Source organism: Gnatocerus cornutus, chromosome 7 (assembly GCF_029298725.1).
Source record: "Gnatocerus cornutus isolate USDA-ARS CGAHR chromosome 7, icGnaCorn1.1, whole genome shotgun sequence".
Classification (NCBI taxonomy): Eukaryota; Metazoa; Arthropoda; class Insecta; order Coleoptera; family Tenebrionidae; genus Gnatocerus; species Gnatocerus cornutus.
This window is the reverse complement of record NC_142239.1, coordinates 18,443,832-18,460,182: the sequence shown is the minus strand read 5'-3', so window position 1 is coordinate 18,460,182 and position 16,351 is coordinate 18,443,832. Positions and strand designations below refer to the sequence as shown.

At 43.0% G+C, this 16,351-nt stretch overlaps 9 protein-coding genes across 11 annotated transcripts; 4 read left to right on the top strand and 5 right to left on the bottom strand.

Moving 5' to 3' along the window:
- The first annotated feature begins 33 nt into the window (after positions 1 to 33).
- On the top strand, positions 34 to 1,301 carry LOC148172056 (replication protein A 32 kDa subunit-like). The gene is made up of 6 exons (XM_088040367.1): positions 34 to 262; positions 321 to 391; positions 438 to 536; positions 581 to 694; positions 740 to 1,146; positions 1,193 to 1,301. The coding sequence occupies exons 1-6, from the start codon at positions 247 to 249 to the stop codon at positions 1,275 to 1,277; spliced, it is 792 nt and encodes a 263-aa protein (XP_087896493.1). The 5' UTR covers positions 34 to 246; the 3' UTR covers positions 1,278 to 1,301.
- On the bottom strand, positions 1,298 to 2,412 carry LOC148172055 (retinol-binding protein pinta-like). Its single transcript, XM_088040369.1, has 6 exons — positions 2,274 to 2,412; positions 2,093 to 2,237; positions 1,796 to 2,045; positions 1,639 to 1,749; positions 1,491 to 1,593; positions 1,298 to 1,446 (listed from the first exon to the last, which is right to left on the bottom strand). The coding sequence occupies exons 1-6, from the start codon at positions 2,410 to 2,412 to the stop codon at positions 1,298 to 1,300; spliced, it is 897 nt and encodes a 298-aa protein (XP_087896495.1).
- A 222-nt stretch (positions 2,413 to 2,634) lies between these two features.
- MED30 (Mediator complex subunit 30) lies at positions 2,635 to 3,813 on the top strand. The gene is made up of 3 exons (XM_088040366.1): positions 2,635 to 3,089; positions 3,136 to 3,374; positions 3,419 to 3,813. The coding sequence occupies exons 1-3, from the start codon at positions 2,804 to 2,806 to the stop codon at positions 3,782 to 3,784; spliced, it is 891 nt and encodes a 296-aa protein (XP_087896492.1). The 5' UTR covers positions 2,635 to 2,803; the 3' UTR covers positions 3,785 to 3,813.
- LOC148172053 (uncharacterized) lies at positions 3,806 to 4,396 on the bottom strand. Its single transcript, XM_088040368.1, has 2 exons — positions 4,227 to 4,396; positions 3,806 to 4,178 (listed from the first exon to the last, which is right to left on the bottom strand). The coding sequence occupies exons 1-2, from the start codon at positions 4,317 to 4,319 to the stop codon at positions 3,831 to 3,833; spliced, it is 441 nt and encodes a 146-aa protein (XP_087896494.1). The 5' UTR covers positions 4,320 to 4,396; the 3' UTR covers positions 3,806 to 3,830.
- Positions 4,397 to 4,595: 199 nt separating this feature from the next.
- LOC148172052 (26S proteasome non-ATPase regulatory subunit 2-like) lies at positions 4,596 to 7,541 on the top strand. The gene is made up of 5 exons (XM_088040363.1): positions 4,596 to 4,693; positions 4,742 to 4,798; positions 4,843 to 5,516; positions 5,560 to 5,695; positions 5,737 to 7,541. The coding sequence occupies exons 1-5, from the start codon at positions 4,649 to 4,651 to the stop codon at positions 7,414 to 7,416; spliced, it is 2,592 nt and encodes an 863-aa protein (XP_087896489.1). The 5' UTR covers positions 4,596 to 4,648; the 3' UTR covers positions 7,417 to 7,541.
- LOC148172051 (serine protease 41-like) lies at positions 7,449 to 8,364 on the bottom strand. The gene is made up of 5 exons (XM_088042398.1): positions 8,313 to 8,364; positions 8,190 to 8,270; positions 7,958 to 8,149; positions 7,532 to 7,913; positions 7,449 to 7,476 (listed from the first exon to the last, which is right to left on the bottom strand). Exons 1-5 carry the CDS (start codon positions 8,362 to 8,364, stop codon positions 7,449 to 7,451), a joined length of 735 nt encoding a protein of 244 aa, XP_087898524.1.
- A 68-nt stretch (positions 8,365 to 8,432) lies between these two features.
- Positions 8,433 to 10,038, bottom strand: l(2)10685 (5-methylcytosine rRNA methyltransferase l(2)10685). Of its 2 annotated transcripts, none has more exons than XM_088041101.1 (4): positions 9,909 to 10,038; positions 8,939 to 9,862; positions 8,633 to 8,889; positions 8,433 to 8,587 (listed from the first exon to the last, which is right to left on the bottom strand). In XM_088041101.1, the coding sequence occupies exons 1-4, from the start codon at positions 9,966 to 9,968 to the stop codon at positions 8,443 to 8,445; spliced, it is 1,386 nt and encodes a 461-aa protein (XP_087897227.1). In that variant the 5' UTR covers positions 9,969 to 10,038; the 3' UTR covers positions 8,433 to 8,442. The 2 variants fall into 2 exon arrangements, with proteins under 2 accessions (XP_087897227.1, XP_087897228.1); XM_088041102.1 differs by having other exon boundaries at positions 8,939 to 9,858.
- Positions 10,039 to 10,539: 501 nt separating this feature from the next.
- Positions 10,540 to 13,106, top strand: LOC148172049 (uncharacterized). Of its 2 annotated transcripts, none has more exons than XM_088041805.1 (7): positions 10,540 to 10,632; positions 10,744 to 11,719; positions 11,769 to 11,910; positions 11,956 to 12,201; positions 12,250 to 12,560; positions 12,616 to 12,894; positions 12,942 to 13,106. In XM_088041805.1, exons 2-7 carry the CDS (start codon positions 10,797 to 10,799, stop codon positions 13,000 to 13,002), a joined length of 1,962 nt encoding a protein of 653 aa, XP_087897931.1. In that variant the 5' UTR covers positions 10,540 to 10,632; positions 10,744 to 10,796; the 3' UTR covers positions 13,003 to 13,106. The 2 variants fall into 2 exon arrangements, with proteins under 2 accessions (XP_087897931.1, XP_087897930.1); XM_088041804.1 differs by having other exon boundaries at positions 12,250 to 12,566.
- Positions 13,107 to 13,573: 467 nt separating this feature from the next.
- LOC148172048 (uncharacterized) lies at positions 13,574 to 13,897 on the bottom strand. Its single transcript, XM_088042474.1, has 2 exons — positions 13,876 to 13,897; positions 13,574 to 13,831 (listed from the first exon to the last, which is right to left on the bottom strand). The coding sequence occupies exons 1-2, from the start codon at positions 13,882 to 13,884 to the stop codon at positions 13,616 to 13,618; spliced, it is 225 nt and encodes a 74-aa protein (XP_087898600.1). The 5' UTR covers positions 13,885 to 13,897; the 3' UTR covers positions 13,574 to 13,615.
- Between the last annotated feature and the right edge of the window lie 2,454 nt (positions 13,898 to 16,351).

The window sequence follows — 16,351 nt, the reverse complement described above, 5'->3', positions numbered from 1 at the left end:
TTTCCTGGCACGGATTTTGAGATTTAGTGTGGTCTTGACCATTTAACACCACAAAAAAGACAAATGAAAGTACTTATTAAACAATTAAACCACAAAATTAAACAATGTGTGTTCTTGCAATACCCGTTTAAATTTCGCGGCAATTAAAAAAAATAAAATCCCTAAGAAAGATTTTCGTTAGTATGTCAAACTTTGGCGCTCAAAGTAACCTACAATTTTTGATTTCTAGTTGTTTACACTTACACAATGTGGACGAAGTTTGGTAATTACGCTTTTTTGGCCTCATCAGGTCTGATTTTTTAACATTTTTCACGTTACAGATGCCAACCTCAGTGGGGGCTTCGATAAGACCATAAGCACCGAGGAAGACCCCGATAAGAAGAAAAAAGAGGTAAGTGCTGTCTCCGCTGATTGTCTTTCTAAGTCACGACTTCCAGCAAGTCAAACGCGTTCAGAATATCGTTCCCGTCTTCATTTCTTACATCACGGGAAGCACAAGTGAAGACTTCACTCTTCACGGAAATGCAGTCCAAATGGTAAGAAAGCGTAATTTGGGGCAACATGTAAATGAAAGTTGCAGGTCGACATCTTGGGAGTAGTCCGCAAGTTCGATGTTCAATCAACGAAAATGACGTGTTCGATTGAGGACCAGACTGGCTCTATCAAGGCCGTTTCATGGCTGGAGTCTGAGGGAGTAAGTGAACTTTAATTCTTTGCTCATGACTAATTTAATTGAAAGAATTCAGTGACCGTGCTCCCCCCGATTCAAGAGAACTGCTACGTCCGCGTGTTTGGCTCTGTCCGCAACCAAGAGGGCTCCAAAATGATAATGATCCTGAAGATCGTTCCTATTGATGATATCAACGTCATTACGTACCACCGCTTGCAAATTATTCATGCAATGTTGTCCATGCGGGGTCCAAAAGACGCTTCTTTTATTGATGGTCCAAGTCAAGGCGCTCCCTCAGAGCCCATGAAGGACACACTAAGTTACAGTGAAATCGACGTAGCACAGACGTCTTCAAATGGACTTTCACGAACGCAAGCGAAAATCATGTCGATTTTAAAGAACGCTTCTGATTATAAAGGAGTCTCTATTAATGTCATTTCGTCGCAAGTGGCGCCAGCAAAAGCTGCGGAAATTAAGTAAGGAGAAACTTTAGTGTTGATTTGTTCTTATATTTCGTTTTAGTGCTGCTTTGGACTTTTTACTCAACGAGGGCTACGTCTACACCACGTGCGATAACGATCATTACAAAGCCACAGATGGAATTTAATTAAACCAATTTCTACAGTTTTAATCAATAGCTAGCTTCTTGAACGACCCGTCATTTCCAAAAGTCTCGTTCTTCTTCATCTCAGGAGGACGCAAGTCCTCACGAGCCACTTTCTCGTAGTTTTGTTTAAAAAACTCCTCGTGGTCCGTCATAACTTGGTTTAGCGCTTCTGAAAATTAACTTGCCGTCACTTTTCAAATTCAAAGATCGTACCTATTAATGTAATGAGATTTTCACTACAGCCCCCGTACTCTTCAGGGAGACAACTCTTTGGAATCACACGGTGAAGCTCCTCAACGTTTGGATGCACTTTTAGCTAAAACAAAAGTCAGTTGGAAGAAACTGCTCAATTGTTAGTTACTCTTTCGTAAAGTTTCGGTCTGAGAATGATCTTCATCAGAGTGAGGATTCGCGTGGCAAACGTAGGGAAGTTTAAGATTTCAATTCCTAGAATCCGAGCCGAGTACGCCTTCTGCAACGAAAACTTTACTGTGGGGATTCGGGGACAAACAACCAACTTCTATCAGAGTGACATGTTTGGCTATCAGGAGAGGGTTCCACTTTGTCAGGTGTCTCAACGTAAAACCCGAAAAATCGATCAAGATTCTAATCCCAACGCTGTAATCATACTGAAGCAACAACTCTGTCACGGCTAAATTAACTTTGATGAGTTTGGTCGTGTCGTGAAGATCCGGATCAAAGTTAATCAATTTTATGATTATGATCCTTTCGAAATTCGGCGCTAGTTTCGTTATGGGCAGAAATATACTAAAATCAAATTGATACAAACTATCAGTGGCGCCTCTCCTATTTACGTAGTTTCTTTGCTTGGCACGATCTTCTCAAAGTCTTGAATTAGTTCCTGATTTTGGGCTCGCAGCGAGAAGTAGTTGTCTAATTTCTCCTTTGTTGGCTCCACTCGGAATTTGTTTCTCAGGAGGATTTTCTCAATGAAATCGTCTGCGGAATTAAAACGAAAAAAGTTTGGATTGTTACCTGTCAAGTCGGGCAAATGGGGCTGCTTGCTCTTCCATGATTTGATGGCTTCAATGTCTGCTTTTATCTGGTTTTCGTCGGTGTTGTAAGACCTGCGGATTTGGTTCTTTTCGTCGGGGGAGAATCGCAACCAGTCCATTGTAGAAGAGGGATTGAACTTTTTAGAAAATTTTCCCATTTATATTACCGGCAATTTACAAAGAATTTGAGCTTGAGTACTTTGTGGTGTTTATTTCAACGTGGCTATGCACGGTCTTAAATAAAGAGACATAAAAATTCCAACACACAAATGCAATTTTCATTTTTATTATGATAGCCAAGATTGCGTCTCTTTAAAATCAATTTAAATTTCGCGGGTGTTTGGAGTTTCGTCATTGGCCAACTCACCCGTCACTCGCCAAGAGACGTCAACGACCTGTCAAATCTTTGTTTTTAGGTTAACATATTTACATTTTACGACTTGAAGAAATGTGAAGATTTGTCCGTCTCGTACATTTTTAGTTTGAAAGTGTCTCAGCTGCGCCCCGGCCATGTCAGCCCCCCAGCACCATTTTATGCAGGGTTTAAATAATACCCAACAAGGAGCCCTAAGGAACCAGTTTGCGAACCAGATGCCGGTTCACATGCAAACCGCCATGGCGAATCAAATGAACAATACCATGATGGGTTCTATGGCTACTACAGGAATTAACCCAGCGATGCAGGGAAACAACCAACTCTTAGGGCAGCTTAACCAACAGTACGCGATAAGTTCGGGGAATCAGATGGTGCAGCACCAGACTCCTAACCCTTTGCAGATGCAACAGGGCTCCATGGGTACAACTTCATCAGTGTCATTGTTTTACTTAACATATTGTTGTAGAATTTAGTGGCAATCTGCAGCACCATACCATGCAGAATACCCAACAGGTCATGCAGCAACCCGTCGCAGGGGTGGCACCGACGCCCCCAGTGCAAGTCCAGCAGCAGCAGCAGCAGCAACAACAACAACAACAGTCCAAGGAGTTCAACACGGCGTCGTTGTGCCGCATTGGACAGGAAACCGTCCAAGACATCGTTAGCAGGACTCAGGAAGTTTTTCAGACGTTGAAGACCATCCAGGTGAACTCTCATTCAAACCGACGAAAACTCAGCGTTTTTTGCAGCCCCCGAACGGAACCCCACAGTCTTCCAACGCCAGTAATGAGAAAAAAGCGAAAGTCCAGGAGCAGCTGCGCACCATTAGAGTTCTTTTTAAACGATTGCGGCTGATTTACGAGAAATGCAATGAGAATTGTCAACTTCAAGGAATGGAATACACGCATATAGAGAGCTTGATTCCGTTTAAAGATGAACACGACCCCAAACACGACGAAAAGAAGAATTCTGAGGCGTACAGATTAGCGTGCGAGGAATGCAAAGAAGTTATGGAGCAAGTTATATTGAAAAACAAACAGCTCAAGGATGTTATAGATCATTTACGGCGGATTATCTGGGAAATTAACACAATGCTAACGATGAGACGATCGTAGATTTAAATAAAACAATTTTTATAAGAAAACGAATTTTATTCAATGGCTAAAATTGAGACTTGAAGTGGCTCTCAATGCATGGGTCACAGATACCACTATCTACAATAAGATTATCACAAATATCACACTGGTTCATCAGGTTGCTAGTAATGGCATCAATTTCCTCAGCGCATGTTCTTTCATACTGCTCATTTTGCAAGATCTTGAGCTCTTCTTCCAAGTCTTCTAACACGCCATCCACGTCGTCTTCATCAATGACACTCCCGGAATCTAGAGTTGATAAAATTTCTTTCCTGAATTGACACAGTACCTCATAAGTTAGATCATCGTCTTTAAGATTTCTAAATCTGTCAATCGCTTGAATTCGTAAAGATTTGAAATTCTGGACGAGGCGCTAGAGGCAGAATATTTTAGTTTTATTGTGGAAATTGGGGGTACTAACCTGTCTACGATCAGCTCTTTGCTCCGCGACATCTTTTCCTTTGCCCCGGATGGTCTTTTTGGCGTAGCTTTGGCGGTCTTCCTTCGAATTCATTTGTTTACATCTATCCTAACCTATAATTACGATAATTCTTGACAGGTGTCAACTTAGCAGCCAAAATGTATGCAACCAATTATACACCATTGATAATTCTTCCGGAAACGGAACCAGACGGCATTCAAATTCAAAAATAAGAAATTAATAATCATATCCGTATTGTGCCTAATTTGGAAAATCAAAAATTCGAAAATGTACAACAAAATGTTTGGCAATAAATCTCCGTATTTGCAATAAATTCTTTCTGTTTCTTCTTGATTATCAACCCTTCCTCCAAACGTCAAAACGAACTTTCAAATTTTTGCACGTCATTTCGTTTGTTCAAAATGACTTCAGTCGCTGTGCGTAAAGTGGTTTTACCCAAAGAAGAAGTAAGTTAAACATTTAAACGTACTTCCATTACTTTCACTGTATTGCAGTCCGACGACGATAAAGAACTCCAGTCGGAACTCAAGGTCCTCGTGGACCGAATTCTGGTAAGCCCAACTCCAACTTCCCAACTCTAATAAAACTTTTCCAGAGCAATGATAGGAAGTTGGTGCCTCCTTCAATCGAAATGTTGAAGTATCTAATCCGCACCTCAACTTCCTCAATGACTTCTGTCCCCAAACCGTTAAAATATCTAGCCCCCTTTTATAACGTCCTCAAGGAAAATTGCAACGCTATGAAAGACGGCCCTGTGAAGAAAAACCTCTCGGATGTAATTTCCGTGTTGTCGATGGGGGCTGTCGAAACCAACGCCAAAAAGGACTACGACTGTCTTAAATACTGTCTTCAAGGCACCATGCAGAACGTCGGAGACTGGGGGCACGAGTATATAAGACAACTGGAGACCGAAATCGTGAAGCAGTGGGTCCTCTGCGACAATAACTTCAAAACTCTGCATCCGCTGGTTGAGGAAATAATGAGATTTAATTGTTCGCATCACGATGAGATTCAAGGGTGCGATCTCTTGATGGAAATCAATCAGATGTACATGCTTTTTGACTACGTCACCCAGGATAACTACAAGCCGATTTGTTTGTACCTCAACAGTTGCGCGAAATACGTGGATGAGCTCGAAAGCAAGAAGATTCTGAAGTTGATCTCCCAACTCTACTCAACTTTCGGGGAGTTTTGTCGCTCGATCATTATAGCTCTTCAAATCAAAGACGATGCACTCATCGAGAAGCTCTTCTTCACTTGCGAGGACAAGTAAGAGAGTTACATTTCGCATTCGTTTTAGTTTTATTTTTAGAGCCACGTTGTACCAAATGGCGTTTATATGCGCGCGGCATCTCTACCCGTTCGAGCTCCCCTTCGACGACGACGACATCAAAACCATCTTAGAGAACGGCCACTTGAATCATAACTTCTTGATGTTTGCTCGCGAGGTAAGTTAAATTATCCCGGCGCATCCACCATTTTCTCCCAGTTGGATATCCTAGAGCCTAAAACCCCCGAAGAAGTCTACAAGACCTGGTTAGAACCGAGTAACTTCCGGCACACTATTCTGGGCGAGAAGATCGACAGCGCGCGTCAGAATCTCGCGTCGTCGTTCGTGAACGGCTTCGTCAACGCTGGTTTCGGCACCGACAAACTCCTGACTACTGAAGATGGTAACAAGTGGATTTACCGGAATAAAGACATTGGTATGTTGAGCGCCACCGCCGCGTTGGGGCTGCTATACTTGTGGGATGTGGACGGGGGTTTAACACCCATCGACAAGTATTTGTACACCACCGATGAGAATATCAAAGCTGGTGCGTTGTTGGCACTGGGTATTGTCAATTGTCGTATTCGCAATGACTGCGATCCGGCTATAGCTCTCTTGGGGGACTACTTGCAGAGTAAGAGTGAGGAGCTTCAAATCGGGGCTGTCTTAGGGATCGGGTTAGCCTACGCTGGAAGCGGAAGAAGCGACGTTTTGGGGCTGCTACTTCCGGTGATCCACGAGTCGAAACTCGTGAAGATTCTTGGCATTACGAGCTTAGCTTGCGGTTTGGTGGCTTTAGGAAGAAATAACAGTGAAGTATCTGATGCCATCTTGTCGAAGATGGTTGAAAGCAACGGGCTGGACGTCCTCAAGAGTCCCTTCATGATGTTGGCGGGTTTTGGAGTCGCTCTGGCTTACTTCGGGTGTAAAGACGACATTGAAGTACCCACCACCGTCGGAGAAGTCTTCGAAGAGCCGTTCAAGACGATGTTCCAGACGATGTTACAAATGTGTGCTTACGCCGGAAGTGGCGACGTCTTAATAATCCAAGAGTTGTTACGTCTCGTGGAAGAAAAAGTTGAGATCCCCGAGCAGAAAGACAGGAAGAAAACCGAATGGGACTACTATTTGGGTAAAGCAGTGGCGGTGTTGGCCGTGGCGGCTATTTCCAAAGGAGAAGACATCGGCGCTGAAATGATCCAACGCATCTTCGGACAAATCTCGCGCTACGGAGAGCCTTCAGTTCGTAAAGCGGTACCTCTCGCCATCGCGCTGACTTCCATAAGTGATCCCAAGCCCAACGTTATGAACATTTTGACCAAGTACTCGCACGACGTCGATGACGACGTCGCTTGTAACGCCATCTTCGGCTTGGGGTACATTGGAGCTGGAACCAACAACGCTCGCTTAGCTGTCACCTTACGCCAGCTCGCGCTCTACCACGCCAAGAACCCATTCCAGCTCTTCATGGTACGAATTTCCCAAGGTTTGGTCCACATGGGGAAAGGTACCATGACGTTGAGTCCTCTACACTCCGACCGACAACTCTTGGACCCTGTGGCAATGGCTGGTATTATGATACCACTGGTGGCGCTGTTGAAGCCCCACTCTTTGATTCTGGGGCGCAGCCACTTCCTCTTGTACACTCTAGCGGCGGCGATGCAACCCCGATGGCTGTTAACTCTCGACGACAACTTGAACTCGATTTCGGCGACGGTGCGCGTTGGACAAGCTGTCGACACCGTTGGGAAGGCAGGAGACCCAAAGACCATCGCGGGGATTCACACCCACACCACTCCTGTACTGCTGTGTGCCAACGAAAGAGCAGAACTAGCGAATGGGGAGCACGAGTTCGTCGCCCCTGCACTCGACGGAATTTGCGTGTTAAAGAAAATATGACTTTATTAACAAAACGAAGACAATGTAAGAGTTTACGAGTTTGTAACTTCCATTGCGACACTTTCTTAAAACAGAAGTGTCGCTTTTCTGTTTGAATAAAAGTGGTGTTGATAACACGTATTTTATCCAGTCGTGGAGGTTATTAATTTTTAGGGCTCGGTTTTGGGGTGACGGGTCTTCACAGGGGCCCCCAATATAGATTCCTACTAAAATGGAGTCGCAGATTACCGGAGCTCCCGAGTTAACACCACAGATTCGCCCTTCTAGATCAAAACAGAAGAAGTAGTATTCGTCTTTACAACCGCTTTTGATGTCAACCCCAATTTCCTTCTTTCCGATTTTCGGGGGCAAACTCCACGTCACTATTCGGCAGTTTTCTAAAATTGGGGGTAGTTCGTTGAAACCGAAGTTAACATTTCCGAGTTCAAAGTCAAATTTTAGCTCGCGGGTGGTTCTAACCAGAGCTGCGTCAGTTCTGGGGTCTCCTGGTTCATGATCTAAAGAAAATAACAGTTGGGGGATTACCATGGAGGAACTCTACCAGGGTGAAGAAGAAGAAAGTTGACTTGGTAAGTACTCTGCAGATCGGAATCAAAGGGACGGTTCAAGAAGCGTTGTACCACAAGACTGTAGCTTCCGATGGGGTGGTACGCAATGGGTACTGCCCTTGTTAAGACCCAGCGCCGGTTTAAAACAGTTCCTGAAGATACATGCGAGCTGTTGGGCCTGAAATCTTAGGACTTTGATAACGAGGATGGGAATGGAAAGGGTACCTTTAGGGTCAATGGGATTCATCTTGAAGACGACGAAATAGGGGTGGTACCCTGGCGGTAAAATCTCACTAGTCCCAGGGTCTAGAGAGGAATAAAATACGTTTGGAAATATTAGGTACTTACCGGATTTTACCAGATTAGCCAGGATTAGAATCAGACATATCCCAACATTCATGACAGATGAGCAGTGTTGGTAGCTCCATTCGTCAGAGCTACCAACTAGTAAAAGAAAACAAAGCCTACTAAATAAAAACTATTTTATTCGCGTAAATTTACAAAAATACGTGGGCCCGTAGTTTTGAGACAAATACGGAACGACTAGATGCCCGAACTTCGTAAACTTCTTATCAGCTAATTTAAAAACGTACCTAGTTTGCGCCAGGGCCGGATTCAGATCCCTGAAAACAAAACTGTGGTCAAGTTTTTCGTCTTTTTGAACTTACATAACAACTATATCGATTTTGGTCTCCTCCCAGATCCGCTTCAAAGCCATGTGTACAACCCCGTCGTTCTGTATGGGGCTCAAAGAGCACGTCGAGTACACAACGCTACCCCCTTTCTTGACCAATTTAAGGGCGTTGAACAACAAGTCGCATTGAATTTCCGGTAATTTAAGACGCTCTTTGATGCGTGAGGGGTTGAAAATGTTGTTTTCGTTGGTGTGGACGGAATGCCGGTCCGTTGTACAAGGAACATCCACCTAAAACCAAGAGTTGTGTACACGAATTTTGGAACGTTTTCCGCTTTACCAAAACTCGATCGAATCCATCATGGGTAATGTACCGACCATCGTAGTTTGTTATTATTAGTTTTTTGGGGTTTATCCACCTCTCCTTCAAGTCGTAGAGGAACTGTTGAGCAACATTGTGAATTCTGTTGGTACGAGACATCGCGACGTCGTTCGCTGTGACGGAATTTGGGTACAATGTTTGTAAGGCGAGTAAGGTTTTACCCCCAGGCGCGGCACACATGTCTAAGACCGTGTCACCGGGGCGGATACCCAACGCCAGGACTGGTAGAATGGAGCCCCCATCCATAAGATAGTAATTTAAAACTCCCGTGGAACCAGTTGGAGACGGGGGAAAGGCGCTGTCGTTGCCCTCCTCAAAACAATAAACGTTTAGATGGTCAGGGAAATGTAAATCATATTCTTGTTCTATTTGTATGTCAAATTTATCAGTTTTGTAAAACTTGTAATGCGTGGATTCAGGAATAAAATCTTCTCTTCCTTTGATTTTCGTTGCAGGGACAAATTCGTGGAGGATTTCCCCGCTTAGAGCGTTGCTAGTGTCCACTAAACGCCTCTCGTCTAATTCAGCGTTTTCTAAACCAGCTTCTAAAGACACCAGTGGTTGCTCAACTTTTTTATCAAGCTCTACATCAAGTTTGTGAATCTCCTCCAACTTTTTTTGTCGTTCTTTCTTCACTTTCCTCTCTTTGTAGTTTTGTTTTTGTACGTTAAAAAGAGTCCGGACATTGAGAGCCCCCTGGAGCTCCAATTTCGCCATTGCATCATCACAGTCCGAGTAATTGTTAATAACCGCAACGTACTTCTGCTTGCCCAAGAGCCCCCCTCGTATTGACTCCCATTTGGGGCCGAAAACCTGCTTATAGAAGTCGTCAAAGTGGCTCAACGCTTTGTCCACGGGATGATTTTTTTTCTGAAGAACTGACTTAAAAAAAGTTTATTAAGACCTTTTAACACGTAAAAACACCTACCCAGTGGTCGGGGGCGTGCTTGTGCCGCACAAAGTGCCTTAAAACCCTCGCCGCCAACATATCATAACCTCAACTGTCAAACAAATTGACAGTTGACATCACAGAATAGGTAAATACTCGCACGTGATTGGTGCGACGTCGCAGGCGCCGGTTTAAAAACACGCGGGTTAAAGTCCACGTGTAATAAGAGGCGTCCTTAGAAAATTAAAACGAATGGAAAGTAATCAAGCTAAAATGACTCGGTTTAAATTAACGTTTATTACAGCGACTTATCAAATACTGCGCGTCGCTTTTGGCGGGCTTTTTGAACCGCGTCAGTAGCCCGGCGCCGCTCGAATCAATTAAACTTGTCCGAATCGCCATAAATTATGTTGGAATTTGAATTGGCGTAAATATGATGATCTCATTTCGTCTGTGGACGCAAATAAATTGGAGTCAAGTGCGCATATGTGAAACAGTTGGCTCCGGAGTTTTGTGTCGCCGTGTCTTAACTTTTCCCGAAATTCCCCTTTTTCCGAGGGTGTCATCCCTTAAATCATTTCGAATCGATTTCCTTGGATAAACTTGCACATGTTTATCGCGTTTTGTTGGGGAATATTGGCCAAACTAACATAAAAGGGTCGATTCCAGTGCGGTCCGTCGGCGCATTTTCCCTTTTCGTCTGCACCGTTGCGAGGTGTGTCTGTGATCGCTTGCTAATTCCCGGGGTTGTACAAATCCAAGGGTGAGTATTGATTGTGTTGTTTAACTTTGAAAACAGATTGGGTTAATTAAAGTGGGTTTTTCTCTTTAACGATTGATTTGTTTGTTAGTTACGTAAGTGGAAATGTTGCAGTTTAGTCCGCGGAAGCCGTGAATTCTTAAGAAAATGGATGTGTTTGATCGGACATGGAGGTTGGGGGGGCTCTGTCTAAAGGGCCATGTTTGGATACTGTGAGAGCCTTACATCAGACGGTTGTAGCTCTAAGAGCGGCTTTGGAACAGAGTCGTACCGAGATTCTAGAACTCAAAACGAAGAGTTTTCCGGTGGAAACTGTCCAGCAGACTTTGAAGGCTTTAGCTCTAGAGAACCACGTCTTAAGGAATCAAATCTCAAAGGAACAAAATGTAGAAAAGCCACCAAAAAAGGAAAAACTTGAAGCGAAGATCTCCATAAGCACCAACAGGAGAATCTCCACGTCTCTGGAAAGTCTCCTCGTCCTCAAATCACCCGTGAAGAAACTCTCGGTGTCTAAAACAGTCAGTTTTTCCAATCTCTCCGACACCAAAAAACTGTCGATCAGATTTTCCGACATGAACAACCACAGCGTCGAAGAACCGACTCCACCGAACGATCTAGAGCAAGATCAAGACCAAGAAGTAGACGACATAGAGCTCATCTTTACCACCGACGAGACTAAAGACTCTGATTTTAAAGAACAACTCGTTTCTATCGAAGCTGGGGATTCCCATGTGACGAATCTCCTCCCGCCTGATTTGGACCAGAATTTGGATATTTCAGACCGGGAGCTTGATGATGACGTCTTCAATGACAACGATGTCGACTTTAGACGAGAAAACTCGCAAATCTATAACTCCAAGTCGGATAACTCCATCAACCAAGAAAAGAGTCTCAAGAGCTGTTACTCCTACCAAGATTCGAGTTTCGAGAACAAGTCGCTGGAGAAAGACGAGAGTTTTGATCGGTTTGAAGAACGTGTGAGGATCGTAGAGACGGATATCTCCAAATGCGGGATCCAGGATGTGGAGTATGGAGGGTTGAGGAGGAACACGTGTCCGAATCCGTTACAATACAGACCGCTGCTCCATAGGTGCGTTGTGCGTTGTTACTTGGAAGGGATTCTTTAAGAGTTTTTTCAGAGAGGCTCTAGCGAAAGGCACCCGCAAGACTCGCCCCATTTTAGCCCACTCGAACGCAATTAGGAAAGACTCGGGGGCTCAGACTGACATTTCTGCTCTTCCTGGTTCCTCGTGGCTCTCTGAAAGCAACCTAGTTAACAAAGTGGGTGTCCCAGTCAAATTTTTTTTACTAAAAATGCGCTTGTAGGCTCGAGGGGGCGAGAACTTCACCACGCTACCATCGAAGTTCCCGTTGCCAGGATCAAGACTGAGACTCTCAGAGAAGACTGTTGAGGCACGAAGAGTGTTACTTTCCGATATTGGCTTCACCAGCATGGTGCCAGAACTCTCAAGATCTGCCGACCATCTTTTTCCTCCTCATATGAAAGCACCGGTGGTTACCACCTACGGACAGTTCTTGAAAACTAGCGATTTCCATTCTCCTGCTTTTACGGTATGTTATGAGCAACGTGGAGGTTTTGGTTTAACATTTCTTTTGCAGTCGCAGAAGTTTAGTTGGACGGCCACCACAGCGACTCCCAGTGAAGGTAGTTACTCGCAGTCTAGGTACAACAGTTTTTATCCTCTGTCTTCTCCACCGATATCGTCGCGGAGGTGCTCCGCTCCAGTGTCACCATCGCGAAGAAGTACCTTGAAACCAGCGCCTTCAAAAGTGAGGTTTGCCAATGGGTCACTTCCCGAACTTCGCGGCGATTGGACGCTTATTGATAGTGGCGACTCCACCGACAGCTTGGTGGAGGAAGCCGAGAACTACTTGAGGCGTTCTATTGACTGCATCATGACGACAAGAGAGTATGGGTAAATGTTCCGTACAACGTTTTTTCTACCATGTGATTTTTTCTTGTAGAACTGAGAAAAAGAGCGTGCCTAGACGAGCCTCCGCTCCCGAGTCCTCGGGCGATAATGTGCCTCCTCAAGGTTGGCAACCATTTCTTCCCAGGGTCCCTCGGGATCTCAAACCTGACCACTGGGTCAAAGTTATAACTCCAGAAGGACGGGTAAGAGGAGGGAGAATTCGATACGTGGGACCTGTTGTGTCGCAAAGCGACCAGTTTGTTGGGGTTCAGTTGGCTACTCCTGATGGCCATTCTGATGGGACTTTTAGTACCAGGAGGTACTTTCAATGGTACGATTTTGGTGATTTTTGGACTTGGTTTGATGTTTTTTTTACAGTGAACCCTATCATGGTATTTTTGTACCTTTTAAGAAAGTTATTATGGGCTGGCGACCATAATAGCGGGGACTCTTCACTTCTTCTTTATTCAATGTGCCATATTATTTTTTAAGCAATATTGATTGAAGTTAAGCCAGTTTGTGTTCACTGGGTTAATTCGTGAAGATTCCAGATCGCTTCCTGATGAAAAAAAGACAGAGATGTGCCTTCGTCTTGATTTTATGGCTTTATTCTGTACAGGGCCGGAGTCAGATTGTAACAATATTTTTTAAAGATAGAAGAGATTGCAGACTTTGCGTCCTGGAGAATCAACAGAGGAATTGTCGTTCTCTTTTAGTCTTTTTTTTCAAACTATAGCCAATGTAATCTGCAACTGTAGACTGTAGAATGTTAAATCCGGCGCACGCCGGCCATTATAACTGTTATTCTCTTAGATATATTGTGTTAAAGAGACCAAAACGAGAGACGGCCTAATTTGTTGAGATGGTCAATTTTCCTAGCCGTTAGACAGTATTAAGGGTGTACAGGGCAACAAAGTAATAAATGAACATATCTATGTCAACAAGTCTTTTATTTTTCGAGAGTAAGAAAAGTGTTAAGATAACAGTTGCGAAAATAAATACAAAGAGTTAGAAAAAGCAGAGTCGGAAAGGAAAAAAAAGAAATCGTCAATTTAGTGTCCTCCATGGTGCACCGGGAAGTCCGCGTACCATCCAAACGACCCGTGCTCCCCTTTATGCGCCCCAAAGTCCACAGCATCGTGATGATGCCCTCCAGCTTGTCTCTGCGCCCTCAAGACACTCTCCGCTGGTAAAGGAACTTGGTTCTCGGTGGGATGAGCAGTGGCGTACACCACGACGATGGTCAAAAGCAACAACAAACCTGCCAACTACACGAAACTAGAGACGCACAACTGACGAAATTAAGACTTACCAGTTTCATCTTTGGATTTGTTTCGAATGACAATGCGTTGTGAAATTTCTATTTATATGAATAAATGGGACTTTCACCGTAGCCGCAAAAACTGTGGACAATTCGAGCGTTTCGTTGAGATTTGAAATTTAGCCGATCAAGCGTGAGCGTTTTTCGATTTGGCGTGGACTGAAAGCTTGTACCGATATCTTTGGTTTATGGGTCAGTTGTGAAGAATATTAAAAAAGAAATTATGAGTTCCGGAGTGGAACCGGTGCGGTTTTTTCGTTTTCTAGTGACATTTAGCTTCATTTCTTTATTGCTTTCTTTGGCGTCTTAAACCAGCCCTTGGTCTACAGTCTACGCAGGGATTTTTGGGGTATAAAGTCGGTTTTAACAAGATTTTAAAATCCATGATCTAACACCCCTTTTGGCAAAAAATTATATAATATTAATAAATAAAGTAATAACCAATGTATTTGTTTTTCAGAGGTGCAAATTAAGAATCCAAGCAGTTCATTGTATTAATTGGCAGTAAAAAACTCCTGTCATTGCATTGGGCCTCCTTCTGCTTCAGTTCATCGATGCGGTGCATTGTCGATCTGTTCGACTGCTGCATCGACTTGGCGTTCAGTTGCTTGAGTTACGTGGCGGAGGTTGTCTTTGAGCTGGTTTATCGTGCAAGGGGGCGATTTGGGGCAGTTTGGGACCTCTCACTGCGAAGCAAAAAAATACCTTCAACATCAATTTAGACCTCAAGAGAAAGAATCTGAACTCTGATTTAAGATTCAGGCGGTGGTTGTTATTAAATTAGTATTTTTTTGAACATTAGGTCTGAAGTTAGGTCGCGCGTGATTGGCGCCGTGTGTCCTAGCTTGGTGCACTGGTTGAAATTTTGTTCCACGCCGGGAAATCAAATTTCGACATTTTTAATTCGCATTTTCTCAAAAAATCTCACAGCTAGCGAGAAACTGAGACCAGAAATGAATGCAGAAATATCAAATAATGCTTTGTGCAAAGTTTCGTGTCGATCTGAAAACTTTCGTGTTTTTCGCCAAAAAAAGTCCAAAGGGGTTAATCCATGGATTTTTGGCGATTTGGACAAAAAATAAAATCTTTTTAAAACCAATTTTTTCTATCAATTTGGACCTCAGGAGCAACAATCTGGCGTCGCTTTTTCGATCCGACGCTCGGTTTAGTCTCAATTAATTTTTAAAACTTTTATTCGACATTACGATTTTCGGTCCAAATAAAAGCAGAAAAATACTCTACTTATTAATTTGAACCTCAGAAAAACGAATCTGAACTCTGATTTGAGATTCACGCGTCGGTTGTTGCTTAATTAATATTTGTTTAAACATTAGGTCTGAAGTTGGGTCTTCGCCGTATGTCTTAGATTAGCAGCACGCACATTTCTTGTACAAAATTCAATTGGGATTTTCTCGAAAAATCTTACAGGTAGCGAGGAACTGAGACCAGAAATGGATTCAGGAGAGCCAAGCGAAGCTGTGTGGACAGTTTTGTGTTGATCTGAGGTCTTTAATCTGTTTGCTCGAAAAAAATCAAAGAGGTTATGTACATAAATTTTGAAGTCTAATCAAAGCCTAAAAACTTTCAAAAACATTTTTTTTTATTAATTTGGACATCAGGAACAAGATTCTGTACTCTAAAGTTGGATTTAAAACCTAATGATGATTTTATTTAATAATAAAATTTGCTTTGTGGGTAGGCAACCAAATATACACATGTTGTGCTGTCATTTTTAAACCTCGTATTTCGGTGTAAATAAATACAATAAACTACTCTACTTGTTAGTTTTGACCTCAGAAAAACAAATCTGAACTCTGATTTAAGATTTACAGTTGAATTATTATTTTATATAATACTAAAGATGACTAAATATAGGACAGATCTGTTGACGCATGTCCTAGCTTCTATGCTGCGTTGACATATTGCTCGACGCGGGAAATTAAATTTTAAAAATTTTTAATTTGCATTTTCTCAAAAAATCTCACAGATAGCGAGGAACGGAGACCAGAAATGGATGTAAAAATGTCAAATTATGCCCTGTGCAAAGTTTCGTGTCGATCTAAAAACTTTCGTGTTTTTCGCCAAAAAAAGTCCAAAGGGGTTAATTCATGGATTTTTGGCGAGTTGGACAAAAAATAAAATCTTTTTAAAACCAATTTTTTCTATCAATTTGGACCTCAGGAGCAACAATCTGGCGTCGCTTTTTCGATCCGACGCTCGGTTTATTCTCAATTAATTTTTAAAACTTTTATTCGACATTACGATTTTCGGTCCAAATAAAAGCAGAAAAATACTCTACTTATTAATTTGAACCTCAGAAAAACGAATCTGAACTCTGATTTGAGATTCACGCGTCGGTTGTTGCTTAATTCATATTTGTTTAAACATTAGGTCTGAAGTTGGGTCTTCGCCGTATGTCTTAGATTAGCAGCACGCACATTTCTTGTACGAATTTCAATTGGGATTT

What these genes read in the sequence shown, in the direction of transcription:
- LOC148172051 (XM_088042398.1), bottom strand. Translation starts at nt 8,364, where the DNA reads ATGAATGTTGGGATATGTCTGATTCTAATCCTGGCTAATCTGGTAAAA. An exon ending in GGCTAATCTGGTAAAATCCG is followed by an intron (nt 8,271 to 8,312) that starts GTAAGTACCTAA and finishes ATTCCTCTCTAG; the next exon opens with ACCCTGGGACTAGTGAGATT. An exon ending in CTTTCTTCTTCTTCACCCTG is followed by an intron (nt 7,914 to 7,957) that starts GTAGAGTTCCTC and finishes TATTTTCTTTAG; the next exon opens with ATCATGAACCAGGAGACCCC.
- LOC148172055 (XM_088040369.1), bottom strand. Translation starts at nt 2,412, where the DNA reads ATGGACTGGTTGCGATTCTCCCCCGACGAAAAGAACCAAATCCGCAGG. An exon ending in CCATTTGCCCGACTTGACAG is followed by an intron (nt 2,238 to 2,273) that starts GTAACAATCCAA and finishes TTAATTCCGCAG; the next exon opens with ACGATTTCATTGAGAAAATC. An exon ending in AACATGTCACTCTGATAGAA is followed by an intron (nt 1,750 to 1,795) that starts GTTGGTTGTTTG and finishes TTTTCGTTGCAG; the next exon opens with AAGGCGTACTCGGCTCGGAT.
- LOC148172049 (XM_088041804.1), top strand. Translation starts at nt 10,797, where the DNA reads ATGGAGGTTGGGGGGGCTCTGTCTAAAGGGCCATGTTTGGATACTGTG. An exon ending in AAAGCAACCTAGTTAACAAA is followed by an intron (nt 11,911 to 11,955) that starts GTGGGTGTCCCA and finishes ATGCGCTTGTAG; the next exon opens with GCTCGAGGGGGCGAGAACTT. An exon ending in ATGACGACAAGAGAGTATGG is followed by an intron (nt 12,567 to 12,615) that starts GTAAATGTTCCG and finishes TTTTTCTTGTAG; the next exon opens with AACTGAGAAAAAGAGCGTGC.
- LOC148172053 (XM_088040368.1), bottom strand. Translation starts at nt 4,319, where the DNA reads ATGAATTCGAAGGAAGACCGCCAAAGCTACGCCAAAAAGACCATCCGG. An exon ending in AAAGAGCTGATCGTAGACAG is followed by an intron (nt 4,179 to 4,226) that starts GTTAGTACCCCC and finishes TTCTGCCTCTAG; the next exon opens with CGCCTCGTCCAGAATTTCAA.
- LOC148172052 (XM_088040363.1), top strand. Translation starts at nt 4,649, where the DNA reads ATGACTTCAGTCGCTGTGCGTAAAGTGGTTTTACCCAAAGAAGAA. An exon ending in TGGTTTTACCCAAAGAAGAA is followed by an intron (nt 4,694 to 4,741) that starts GTAAGTTAAACA and finishes ACTGTATTGCAG; the next exon opens with TCCGACGACGATAAAGAACT. An exon ending in TTCTTCACTTGCGAGGACAA is followed by an intron (nt 5,517 to 5,559) that starts GTAAGAGAGTTA and finishes TTTTATTTTTAG; the next exon opens with AGCCACGTTGTACCAAATGG.
- LOC148172056 (XM_088040367.1), top strand. An exon ending in CCGATAAGAAGAAAAAAGAG is followed by an intron (nt 392 to 437) that starts GTAAGTGCTGTC and finishes CACGACTTCCAG; the next exon opens with CAAGTCAAACGCGTTCAGAA. An exon ending in ACGGAAATGCAGTCCAAATG is followed by an intron (nt 537 to 580) that starts GTAAGAAAGCGT and finishes TGAAAGTTGCAG; the next exon opens with GTCGACATCTTGGGAGTAGT.
- MED30 (XM_088040366.1), top strand. Translation starts at nt 2,804, where the DNA reads ATGTCAGCCCCCCAGCACCATTTTATGCAGGGTTTAAATAATACCCAA. An exon ending in GATGCAACAGGGCTCCATGG is followed by an intron (nt 3,090 to 3,135) that starts GTACAACTTCAT and finishes ATATTGTTGTAG; the next exon opens with AATTTAGTGGCAATCTGCAG. An exon ending in AGACGTTGAAGACCATCCAG is followed by an intron (nt 3,375 to 3,418) that starts GTGAACTCTCAT and finishes CGTTTTTTGCAG; the next exon opens with CCCCCGAACGGAACCCCACA.